This window comes from Paramisgurnus dabryanus, chromosome 13, assembly GCF_030506205.2.
Source record: "Paramisgurnus dabryanus chromosome 13, PD_genome_1.1, whole genome shotgun sequence".
Lineage (NCBI taxonomy): Eukaryota > Metazoa > Chordata > Actinopteri > Cypriniformes > Cobitidae > Paramisgurnus > Paramisgurnus dabryanus.
Window position 1 is genome coordinate 30,613,842 of NC_133349.1, and position 13,470 is coordinate 30,627,311.

Consider the following 13,470-nt stretch of genomic DNA (forward strand, 5'->3'; position numbering starts at 1 on the left):
ATTAGTTTGATTGTGTGGAGGCGTGTGAATTCAGAAAAGATGCGCTCAGCCACATTACATGGTGATGTACCATTCTTGCAAATTGACTGCAATTAACTCAATTCATTAAAAGCGATTATCGAGGGAAGCTGCAGTTATTCATTTACGATGGCAACCCGAGACATTCCTAGCCTTCTCAAAATGAATGCAAATTTTGCAAAGCAATTTTTCTTCCCGTGAACGTCCTAAAACGCAGGCTAATAAATGAAGTAGATGTTTGGTCAGGGAATATGCAGTGCATTGTGTTTACATTTCTTTTGCAATGATAAAGGACAGGTTTTGTGGAACTGCTTTATCCACATTTGTCTATACACAAGAAACAAACAATCTGATTTGACCATCGTGTTCACAATGTGCTAGTACACTTATTATATGAAAATCATTTCAATAAAACATCCAGACAATAATGTGTCCATACTCACAGGTCTTTTCAAAAGAGAGCGCAGTTATATTCCCATCTCTCATGACTGCACAGAAGCATGCCACATCTAACTTCAGTTAACAGAGGCTTGTAATTAACACTACTTTGTACCCTAATCTAATTTGCTTTATGATCCACTAACTTATGCTTATGTTTAACCACCTCATTTAATTCCTTGTTAGGAGGTAAATTAAACGTAAGACATAGATTGCTCTTTATTTGCACAGCAATGGTGACCAAATGAGACAAGGTGCAAAGCAGTTCAGCACAAGCACACCGTTAGATTAGTGACTTTTTAAAGGAGAGAAGAAACATTTAAAATGTCACATTTTGGCAGCCTGGACGCATTTGCTAAAAGTGACTTATCTTAACTCTTTCGCTGGCAGTATTTGCCAGCCAGGGCCAGCTTTATTTTTATTTTCACAAAAATTTAGTGCCTTCCAGAAATTGTTCTTTTTTAAATATATAAACATACAATATCAAAAAACCAGACGATCTGCTTTAAAAAAAAAAAGTCTCCCATTTTTTCTCTTTTTATTACTTCCTAAATATAAGTAGATTTCTTCAAAAATACAAAAAAGCTGAGATAATGGCATTTTTGTAAAGGTAATGGCATTTTTCGTAACTTTTGTTAGAGATCAGAGTCAGAGCGATGATCAAAACATACAAATATTTTTTTTACTGTTTTTGGATCAGTGGATGCTTCAATGTTTTATAATTTGGGTAAGAGCACCACCTGGTGGATAATAGCGGAGATATGGATTGCTGTAAAAACTCATCATTGGCAGGGAAGCGTTTTCTCTTATTTGACAAAATGGTTTACCTTTTGAAGGCCGTCTTCTTTAAGACTCACGATGTCCAGATCAAAGTCAGTGCGCAGACCTGTGGTCCTGTTGAAGCACAGCCGTCCCGTCAGGCCGTCCCAGTGAGACTTCAACGCAAAAGAGAACAAGAGATTTACAACAAACAAAACACAGCTGTACACTTGTGCTCCATTCACAACTTCATCAAAAAGAAAACAGAATTCAAGATTAGAAAAATAAAATATAAAATAAAGGGGCTGTTTCCCAGACAGGGATTAGACTAGTCCTTGGCTAAAATAAATGTAAGCGCTGTCCAAACTGAAAACAACTTGCACTGACATATCTTTAAATACATCAGTGCCCTTTGTTTTGCCTCAAAAGTAATTTTTTAGTAAGGCATGTTTGTTAAAACTATTTATTTTCCTTATTAAACTAAGACCTAGTCCTGTCTTAAACTAATCCCTGTCCGGGACACCCCCCATGTCACTTTTAACTTTCAGGAATTGGCTGTGGCCAGATGTGTTCGGCTTCCAGTGTGAGGTCTAGTGGGCTGTGGCTATTTTTAAACGATTTCAATATCTACAGATCTGCTAACATAGCTACTTCATTTGTTCCTATCTTGCATTCTTTTTATTTTAATAAATAATTGTTACAAATAAAATGTCTTTGTCAAAAAACCACAAGTGCAAAAATACAAACAACAATTGTTGTTGTGTACCTCAGTGTGCAATGTTAGGGAAGTTCAGTTGCATTGTTGGTTTCTGTATATTCATTATTTCACTGTCAGTGGCACAGATGGTGGTAAAGGATGAAGATTGAGGACAACGATATAAACAAACTTAACTTTTAATGAAAAATAACTGCAATAATTAATAATCAAAACATACACCAACTCAAACACAACACGTAACAAAGACGAGAACGGACCAATACAAAGAGAGCAGCAGGGTATTTATGTAGGAGCTGATGAGGATGATGGCTGGCAGGTGAGGTTGATTGAAGATGAGACACAGGTGAGGGAGTGTGAAGGATCATGGTGTCCGTAGGGAGATGACAGGGAAAACAAACGGAAACAGGCAGTAAGACTGTAACAGTCATAAGCTTAATAAAAACATACAATAACTGAACTGGAACAGACTGTAATTCGAACAGAACAGCCAAATCATCCCTAGTGTTACTCCAACATGATCTCACAAAGTTCCGTGGGATAGTCACGGAATTTTGTGCTCATTTTTCCGTGGCATTCTCACGGATCTCCGCATTTTTCCGTGGCCCTGCTACGGACTGTCTTTTTCCGTGGCATTCTCACGGATTGGTTACTCAACTGCTTTTTCCTATTTTCAAACCATTGTCGCTTCGGTTTAGGGTTAGATTTGGTGTTTGCATTAGTTTGTCACTTTAACTATTGGTTTATACTATTTTTGCTGATTTATTATTTTATATTTTCTAAACTTTAAACAATTGTCGCCTGGCGTTGGGGTTAGAGTTGGGTTTGGGTAGAGATGTCATTTCATGTAAATCTAACCCTAAACCGAAGCGAAAATGGTAAGAAAATAGGACAAAACAGTTGAGTAACCAATCCGTGAGAATGCCACGGAAAAAGACAGCCCGTAGCAGGGCCACGGAAAAATGCGGAGATCCTTGAGAATGCCACGGAAAAATGAGCACAAAATTCCGTGACTATGCCACGGAAATTCGTGAGATCAGGTTGGTTACTCTCATGCTGTCTCGCTTTTCCTCATAGACCTGTGCACACATATGTATGAGAAACTATATAGCATAAATCACTTATCCATAAAAGGAGTCCTGCATCTGTGACACACATAGCTCATTTTGTTAGATTTCTAAAAAACATTTTGTAAGTAAAGTTTAAATAAAGTGCCGTTCTGTCTTCCTGCCTGTTTCCCTTTGTTTTTCCCTGTCATCTCCCTATGGACTTCAGGGGTTATAAATGAGACCCCTGAACCGGAAGCACAATTCAGAAGTTTATAAAACACAAAAAATCCAATTGCATCCAGGTTCCCTTAACCCTCAAACGCTCTTCGTTTCTGTTTACACTTCTGGCCCTTGTATATGACCCCTCTATATGACCCCAAAATTGAAAGCATAATTGTAAGAAAAATATAAATTTTCACTAAAACAAATAATATATCTTTTTTTTTGTTTACTTCTCATCTATACAATAAAGCAGTGTTTTGAGAGATTTGAAGTACTTTTGGACCTGTTTAACACTAAATTCCTCAACTACACCATTTGCTTGCATGAAAAATATCAAATTTTTAAGAAAATTCACAAAAATTATGATCTAAATTTGTTTTTAGATATTTAAATAGGTGTTAGGTGTTGAATTCAGCCATGGATTTTTAGGGAAAAACATAAAATAATTACTGTTTAGGAAATAAATAATTTTGACCAGCAGATACCCATAGAGACCCATTCATTTGACTGGATATGGACAACTGCTCAACATCACTACTTTAGTGATACATTTTGTGAATTTATGTTTATATAAACATTAGAAAGGTGTGTGTTTGTATGGGTTTGTGTGAGCATGTGTTTTTTGCTTTACATTTGTGCACAAGTACCAGGCCTTCATTTCTGTTTTAAAATTTTCAGATTTATGCTGGATTTATTGCTATTTATTTTTTGACAAATGGAAAAATTACATTTTTTTTCATTTCCCATTCACTTTCAATTGGGGTCATATTGACAGATTAATAAAAAAATGTTTTACATACCTTTTCAACAAGCGAATCAAGCCCATTTTTTTGTGTATGTAAACATAGATTATTTAGGAAGAGTAACCTATGAGGTGAGATCAACTCCATGACGCACGGGAACCTGAATGGTTCCTGAATTCACACTCATGCTTTAAAGGGAACTCCCCAACTTTAGTACACTTGTCAAACATCATCAAGAACACATGAACGGACACACACACACAGACACACACACACACTTTCTCTTTTAATTACATTTTAGATCCCAGCATCTCAGACCTCCATCCTAATTAACGAGAATCTCACTTGCAACAATCTCCAGAGACACCGAAACAAATTGCATTGCAACTCCTCCTCTTCATTCCTCCATTGTTCCTTGACCACAAAACTCCTCCCCCAAATGACACGCACTGATATACAACGCTCCCTGTAATCTCCTTGACACTGCACACCTCTGTTCGTCTCCAGGAGTAAGAACTGTATGTGTGTGTGTTCTCCATTATGCCAAACAGAGACAATGCTCTCCACGGCCTTCATTTTGCTCTTCACCCGTACACGCCGCTCCACAGAGCTGTGTTCAACAACTCTAATCTGCCCATTATGAGTCCCAATCAAAGTCTCTCATGTGAGCTGAAATAAGAGCTGATTATGCTGCGCTGTGAGTCACGAGAAACTGGGACACTGACAAAAACGACCATTAGCAAACATACTGGCATCTCCTTTATTTCTGAGGTAAAATGGATTTTCAGGGAAAATGTTTATGTTAATAGCAAAAATGATATCTGTATGATGGTGCAGTGGCCCCAAAATGTATTTGGATACTCAAGCCACACTTTGAAATGCACGAATGTCGTTGTGTGAGATAACCAAATGTCAAAGTAAAGTTTTTTCAGATCTATCTTAGGTTTTCGTGCATGTTTGCACTGTAGATATTTTTTCCTAACAAACTTAGTTTTTTTAATGGCTTTGCTGGAGAAGTGTGCTTATACTGCCTTTCTATCGTTGCTTACTTGTTATGGTATTTCTAATGCTATGACATTCAGACATTTAAGTGTGTCGTAAGTCTCCGATACTTTTTGGAGATAGCATGCAGTTTGCATTGAAGCATTCAAAGGGAAGCCTTTCAATGAGTGCTGATATTTCACAGATTAAATATTAATATCTTCTGTATGTTTTGGTGTCTCTGAAGAGCAGAAGTGTTTGTGGCAGCGGCGCTCTGAGCGATTGTCATTACCTCCTTAATGAAACTCATGAAGCGGCCGCCGAATCTCCAGGGCTTGTGCCGGTGACACTGCAGTGAGTTGACAGTCATTTGTGGGGCGTGCTGGTAAGACACCGACACGATGTGGACCGCGTCGTACGTCAGAGCAGCATCTGTCTGGAATAAAGAGAGAGAGGACGATATGTCAGCAGACAGGAACAGAAGGAGCGTATGACCTGACCAGTGACGGACAGCGAACCGAGCCGCGGCTTCAACACATATACTGTAGGCACAGGAGCGCCCGATCTGAAGCTAGTACAGCTGTTTGTTGTGTAACTACAGGAGTGCAGACAACACTTGACTGTATCATTTACACACTGCTGCTCAAATAAGTCCAAGAGTGCAACCCAGCAGTATTTATCATTGCTTTTCTGCTGGAAGTACACAAATCCTGCTTCATGCCCAACACAAATCACATTGTAAGAGTTTGAACACATTCTGATAACAAATGTGAAAATTCACCATCGATATATCGCTACCTTATATCCTCCAGGACTTCAGGTTAACTAGAAGAATATTGAGTTTGATAGACTGAAGATCTGAAGCAGTGTGAGTGACAAATGAAAGAAAAATCAATGATTGAGTTAGAGAGAGCACAACAGCACCTCTCAAGTCCACAAACAACACAACTGACTGAGACACACTGAAAATACAAAAATCATTTGTTTTACTAAACAGGGCAAATTAATGTGTGAGCGCAATTCCAAAAAAGCCCAAATAGGAGGGGTAATATCTGCGTGTTATTTACTAAGCAAATTTAATAACACAGGTGCAACAGCTGATTTCCATAATAACCAAACGCAATCTACTAAGAGCAGCGCAAATAAGCAGAGCTGATGAGGTGCGGGTGATCTAGTAACGCCTGATGCGCTTGAGTTTAGCACCACAGACGTCCCAGCGGAAAATTTGGGGTTAGAATCCCAGCTAACGAAGACATAGTACACTGAAAAGGACTAAAAATTAAGGTTAACAAGAAGTTTTAAACACCTTGTGTGACTTCTCAAAAAAAAAAACATATTTAACATATATATGAAGAGTTTGGTTTTAAAACACAATAAATACATTTTGACTAAATTGGGTAAAAACGTGTTTTCTATACCAAGAAAGATGAAAACCACTATTTTCTATTAATAATGTTCACATAGCATCTTTAGGTTATAATAACATAAAACATTTTAATCAAATAATTTGATTTTCAAACATATTATGTTATATGTTATATTCATTTAGTTGACTAGTGGTAAACTCTTCATCAGAGTGCCTCTCATGTAAATTATTCAATTTTGATGGCTTACGTTTCTTTCCCACCACAGAAAACCACTACATCATATCAATGCCATTTAAAGTATGATTTTGTTTTTGTTTGTTTGTTGATCACGCAGTACAAAGTAGATGAGGGAAAGCTAGGATTCTGTTTGTATTTAAAGCGCCGCCATTATTGTTTACAATGCGTCTTATTGTGTGCTGTGATTGGTTAAGCAGATTTATTGCATTCTGCAGAAAATGAAGACTGGCATCTGTCGTCGTTTGAAAAAAAAAGAGAAAAGATGACAGAATAACACGGCGTATATCGAGTTTGCGTAAAATTAAGAATTTACTTTTTAATAATGACCATATACAATACTGATTTTGGCGGTAACTACTTTAAAAAAAAAAGCTGTTTATTGCATTTTGGAACCAAACTCTTCATATATATAAACAATAACATGGCTTGGCAAACAATATTTTTTAATAATATGTTCTTCTGACATTACAAAATAAACTCTAATATGTTGAAAAAGTCCTCTGCCTTCTAGCCTACTGTCTCTGTCAAGCCTCCTCTCATCAGCAATTGCAGCCATTTCAAGCACAAAATGATTTAAGACATGCTTTTTTGGCATTAAATACCAAATGCGCAAATACCACTAATATCACACGCACAACCATTTGTAAATCGTGTTGCATAAATTATTTAAATAATCTCCTCCTATAAATTTTGCATCTGAAACGGAAACACCACCTTTTAAACGCTAATGATCCACTGCGCATTAACAGTCGCTATTTAACGCTTAACTCTTTCACCGCCAGCGTTTTTTAAAAAAGTTGCCAGCCAGTGCCAGCGTTTTTCATGATTTTCACCAAAGTTTAATGCCTTCCAGAAAATGTTCTTCTTTAAATATATAAACATACAATATACCAAATGAAAGAACAGACCCTCTGCTTTCAAACAAAAAAAACTTTTTATCCTACCCTCAGTGGTTCTTTTGTAATCAGCTTTTGAATATGGGTAGGTTTCTGCAAAAACACCACATTTTGAGCAAAAAGCAGAGATAATTCCATTTTTGTGACGGATTTTTCATAGAGATCCCATTCAGAGCGATCTTTAAAACAGACACGGACATGCAGCCGCTTGCCATAGGGCAATACTTCCGCGTTTAAAAAGTTGTAATAGCGGTATTGCGGAAAGACGGAAAATCTCGTCATTGGCGGGGAAGCGTCTTCTCTTGATTGACGAGATATCTCGTCAATGGCGGTGAAAGAGTTAAATGATGGTTTGTGCTGGCACAAACTGTTAGTAAATCTGGTCCTATATTGGTTAAGTCGGTTAGAGTGATTTTTTTTTACTGTAGTATGTTTCACTTGTTTAATTTCATCCGTTAAAGGAAATTAAGTTAGTAGGATAAGTACAAAAGTACAACAGGCAGTCAGAGCACTGACATTATCAATCTAATGTCTTCTGATCAAAGCAATGCTCCAGATCATTATATTAAATTAAATACGTTCTTCTTCTCTTAAGCAAATGCTCGACTCTTCTGCTCAATCATTTTAAAACAATAAAAACTCTTTAAATACCAACACAACACAATACTAAACAATAATAAGTCTCATCTTGTTCTCGTCTTGATTACTTTGACATTTACTCTCATTATCCAGTCTCATGCAAAGCATGCTGAGAAGTGGAAATCTTCAGCACTGTTACTATAGCTAAACCTGAATCATTCACATAGCCCTAACTCAAATGGTTTAAGTTATTCTAATTATTATAACTTAAGTTGAATTGACACATGGTAAAAGTTGTTGTGGCTCCAATTAGCAACCAAATGTGATGCTATGTGCGCGCATGACACACACACAAAAAGTAACATAAATTGTTTCTTTCATTTTGTTAAAGGAAAGTAATAGTTGTTTCAATGTTTTCAGTGCATAAGTGACTTTCCTTTAATTCCTGCTATATTATGATGTTTGCATTTGATACCTGAACCCCCACTGCTGAGCACCATAATCCAGAGTCAACACGGTGGTCAACAAGCACTCCTTCTATATGCAGAAAAATGATGACCCGAGCAAAAAGCTGAGCAAATGTCACAATTCACATAGAGATACAGCTAGAGTATGTGTTAGACCACTTGTTCCTGAATGCAAATTTAACCCTCAGCCTGAGGGAAACTCAAATACAAACAGTAGGACTTGTTACCATGGCCAATACACATAACTGCTCACCACATCACCTCCACTTGCACATTTAATGCACTGTTCAATCTGTTTTCACCTTTGATACGTGAAAAAACTCATTTGCTAAAGCACGGCAGCAGTGTGCACGGCGAGAGACACGGACAGCTTCTGTGAAGCAAGAACAGAACGGGAATCTGTTTGCTCGACATCGTACCCATCTTGATATCCATCCGGCTGACGAGATGAAACATCTGCATACAGATTAGATAGGCCACTCCCACAGAGGACCTATGGCAACTATGCCACAAAGATATCATGTGGTTGCTATGAATATTTACTAGGGGTGACCCCGAATGGTTAAAGATTCAATGCTTCGATAGGAGAAGCCTACCAATCTCACAGTTGAATCGTCACAGACGTGTTAGGAAATCAGAATCATTTGGCTGCACATTATCTGAGTTCATATATAACAGCTTTCTCCTAATATATTAATATACAGCCTTTTATGATAATGCTATGCAAATAATATGTAAAATGTAGCTTTAAATAAATATTTTTAAAGTGTGAATAAATCCAACAACCCCCATGATAGGGGCTACATGTCCATATGGGAAGAGGTTTCCAGGTTAATAAACCATTGCGAGGCAGCTGTCTCTTTGATTCTGCAATTAAAAAGACAAAGTTGGCAATTCTGGCAATACTTTCGTTATTTTAATTATTTCTTTATTTAATTTATAGATCACTCAGGGGTTATCTGATTTAACTATTTGACTTCAGGCATTTTGCACACATTTGTTCTGCACCTTGTGATTCTGACCTCATTATTATTATTTTTATAAATGTAAATTATAATCTAGTTTAACTCTGTAAATTTTGGATTGCTTTTCGTTGTATGATGTTGCGCTGTTGCGTGCTGACACATGCAGATAATCTGAACACGCTAAGTGCTCTGCATGTCATATTTAAGATCATGTTTAGGAATTCATCAAACTAAACATCAAAAAACAGATTTTTTCGACAGGTAAAGTTTTAAAATGTATTTAAAACAGGGTGGTTATCTTGTCAAAACTTGAGCTACAAAACAGTTAAGCTGTTTCTGAAATGTCGGTGATGACACGAAAAATATCTGCACTGAGTTGAGAACCTATATTTGACACAATTGTCTCTATTGTGAGTTAAAATTATGGTTGGTGTTCACTTTTAAATGATAGAAAAGAGATTCCTGAAACAAATGATATAAGAATAATCAGCTTTTTCTGTACCTAAAGTGAATACAGAGATGCACTGCAAAAAAATTACTTTCTTACTTAGTATTTTTTGTTTGGTTTACAATTTACTATACAATTTAAGTGAATTTGTGCTTAAAACAAGCAAAATTATCTTCCAATGGGGTGAGAAAATTTTGCTAAAATTAAGCGTTTAAGAAAAAAGAAAACTTATATTTAGATTTTTTTTCTCACCCCATTGGCAGATATTTTTGCTTGTTTTGAGTTTAAATTTACTTAAACTGTATATTTTTGGTGTATAAACAAGACTTATTTTCTTAGGTCATTTTGCTAAAAAATCATCTTGATTAAAGAATTTGTACATATTTCTACTGAAAACAAGACAAAAATACTAAGTAAAAAAGTAATTTTTAAAATTTTTCTGAAATCTTGTTTTTTGGTTGTGCATTACAATTAATATCAATTCAAATGCAGTTGTTTTAATTTAAACGTTCATAACTTAAAAAATACAGCTAAGTAGCACAATAAAACAAAATAATAACATGATAACATAATAATAAACATGTTTTGACAAAAATGTTAAAAACGGAGTTATCTCGTTTTGCAACGAAACTCTTCATATAAAGCTTAGTTTTTAACAGTTACAGTAACAATCACAAATTATTTGTCGTTTGTCATTTTTTTGGTCATGACTACTTTGACGCGCTAAATCTCAAAATTAAATAAGATTGCTTAACTGTAGCCGGGGCTTTCCAGGCAGAATCATATTTGTTATTTTTTAGGTTTAGTTATCAAAATGTTTTTGTTATATCTTTGTGTGATTTTCTGTACATTGTGGTTTTAAAATGTTATAAGGGAATCATTTAACAAATGTTTATACTGTCTTTCATTTTAACTTAAAAAGATAAAAATGCATTGTGAGTTTTGTTTCCGTTCATTACCTAAAAAGGCAGTTTTGGTCACTTTATCAGAAAGTTATTTCTGTGTGCTGCTTGTGAGCTGCTTGTGAAAGAAAACCCATGCACACATACTGTACACAGATGATTCGACCATCAATCGACTATAGGCAAGATTCAACACTTCTGATTCAAATAAGTAATTCCTCAGTCATCATTTACATTGATGCTTAGATGTATAAAAGACTCAACCAACCAGATAAAGTACAACCAGAAAAAAAATGTTTGTCATTAACCAACACATAGGCAGGGATTGCGATGGTAAGCAGATGTCCCAGAGCTGTATGCAGTACCACTAAGCTAAGCTTAGCATTCATGCTGTTTATACAGATAGTAAAGACATTGATGGCTGCCTACCTTGAAATGTACGTACCAAAGGCCCATTTAGATGAAGCAATTAAACAGCGGCACTCTAAGCTCACTTTTTGCCATAATAACTCCTCTAAAACCAATTCATCAGACATTGTGCAGCACAGCGTGGGAGTGTTTTTACCGCAGTGAAATACACTGACAGACGATCACAGAAATGAAAGCAGTCTTTATAGCATTACAATATTCAACTGTAAGGAAATCCATTGAATCAGGTGTAAGATCTGAGTGTTTTACATGTGAACAGCTGCAGTCTAGCGGTTTCAATTACCCAGACGTACCCACTTTATTTAAATGACACCGTATGGCATATTTCTATGCTTATTAACATCCTTACGTACACCTCATCTATCTGATACAGCTGGTTTCATGTAGAAAATAGAAGCATACCGTCATGATCCCCTCCAGGAGGCCAGAGTCTGGTTTCGGGGGAATCTGTCTCTCAAGGGACCATTTCTCCACTATGGAGGCAACCTGAGGATTGTCCACATTCAGGATACGGAAGCCGGTCATATTGACACCGCAGAAGCGATACGGCTCCAGGTTTATAGCCATGAGATCCTAGGGGCAGAGAGAAAGAGAGAGAGAGAGAGAGAGAGAGGGGGGATGTCATTTAACCAGACTGAATCAAGCTTCATTGTTGCTGGCTGAGAGGCTTCTTGTCTCTTTGTCCCCTAATAAAAGCAGGAGATAGAGAGACGGCTAAAAGAAGACAGACAGAGGAGAAATAAAAGAGATTAAGGATAATACCATGCTTGCCAGGTCGCTTGGGTACAGCCAGATGAAGAGCTGTAGGACGTACACCAGCGTGTTTTGATATCATAGACAGGATAGGAGTCAGATTGAAATGGTTATATTTCCTCTGTAATCCAGCGTTCATTGCCGCTATCCGGTGAATTGAACCGTAAACACTCTACACGGCTCTGAATGCCAACCTGACACCCAAATGTATCACAATGTCTGGGGATTCACAGATTTTTAACAGTGCCGATTGTTAAAAAAGGATCCGAATTTCACGTTTTCAATGCAATGATGTGCGACCAAGTCCTCAGAAAATGAAATTGCTGGTGTGTAAAATGGCATTAAGATTAAGCGTGAGATCTTTCAGTGCGGGTCAGAGCGAGATGGCACGGCTGTGTCACAGACGGTTCCGTGAATCGGAGAACGAATGGCAAAATGAGCAAGCCGGCATTCATTGAAAGAGCTTCCAGTAATCTGCAGAGGTTTAATAACGCTGGGGAACAATAGTGACACTACACCTTCTTTTGTCTGCACTGTTATACTGAGAACAGTCACTGTTACGACTGCCATCTTACATACTGGCAAACATGATAATGTGTTGGGTGAGTGTGGGGGGCACAGAATATAATCGACTGTTTCATTAACACCCCGTTGAGCCGAAACACGCGCTTCGAAACATCGCTTTATCCAGCTAGAACATTTAATGATTTCTGCTGAAATGTAAAGATTTATATGATTTATTGCTGCTTTCAGCTTTTGCTCTGCTTTGTTTGTAGCAGTGGCATCCGCATATAAATGATGCTACAACACCCAAAACATGGTTTCTGTAGCAATACTGCATTAGCAGTGTTGAACTAAAACCTATTGATTTGGTTTGCTGTCTAGCATAAGACCTTATCGAAACATGTAACATTGTGTCAATTACATTTACCAAAATGATCATGATAAAAATAATCTTACAGTAATGAAAACAAAAGGACTTCATTTCCCTCAGTTCCTTACACTAAGACTCATTATTTTTTTAATTGCCGTCACCTGTGTCTCGTTATCTCTGTCACCCCTGTCTATTTAACCCCAATCATTTAGTTATTCTTTGTTAGGTCTTTTTGGTGTAAAACAGCATTTCTGAACATTCTCTGTAGTTGTAATGTTCCGTTGCTCCATGCGTCTGTTTCTGTACTGTGTTCTGCCCTGTCTGTCTTGGTTATTTGACTGCTAGCATGTGTATGACCTTTTGCCTCTTTTACGGGTTTTAGGATCATGGATTACCCTCTAATAAAGCTGCATTTGGATTTTCAACCCTTCACGTATCGAAGAAGTTTGATACAGAATACTTCAGGATTTAATGGATCCTGCAGTAGCCCTCGTCCATTTGACCCTTGGAACTTGTTCCCCTGTGGAACATATCCAGGACTTTTTGAATATTGCCACCAACCTCGAGGACCTTTTCTCTTATAGACTTAATCAACCTATCAGAGATCATTTACTAGTTATGGTCCTCG

At 37.1% G+C, this 13,470-nt stretch overlaps 1 protein-coding gene across 1 annotated transcript in view; it reads right to left on the reverse strand.

The window, feature by feature from the left end:
- Positions 1-13,470, reverse strand: part of grik3 (glutamate ionotropic receptor kainate type subunit 3) — a 135,343-nt gene that overhangs the window by 58,213 nt on the left and 63,660 nt on the right. The window contains exons 6-8 of the mRNA XM_065246343.2: positions 11,618-11,788; positions 5,218-5,361; positions 1,284-1,391 (exon numbers count right to left, since the gene is read on the reverse strand). Coding sequence (XP_065102415.2) covers positions 1,284-1,391; positions 5,218-5,361; positions 11,618-11,788 — 423 coding nt within the window. The remainder of the gene's footprint in view (positions 1-1,283; positions 1,392-5,217; positions 5,362-11,617; positions 11,789-13,470) is intronic.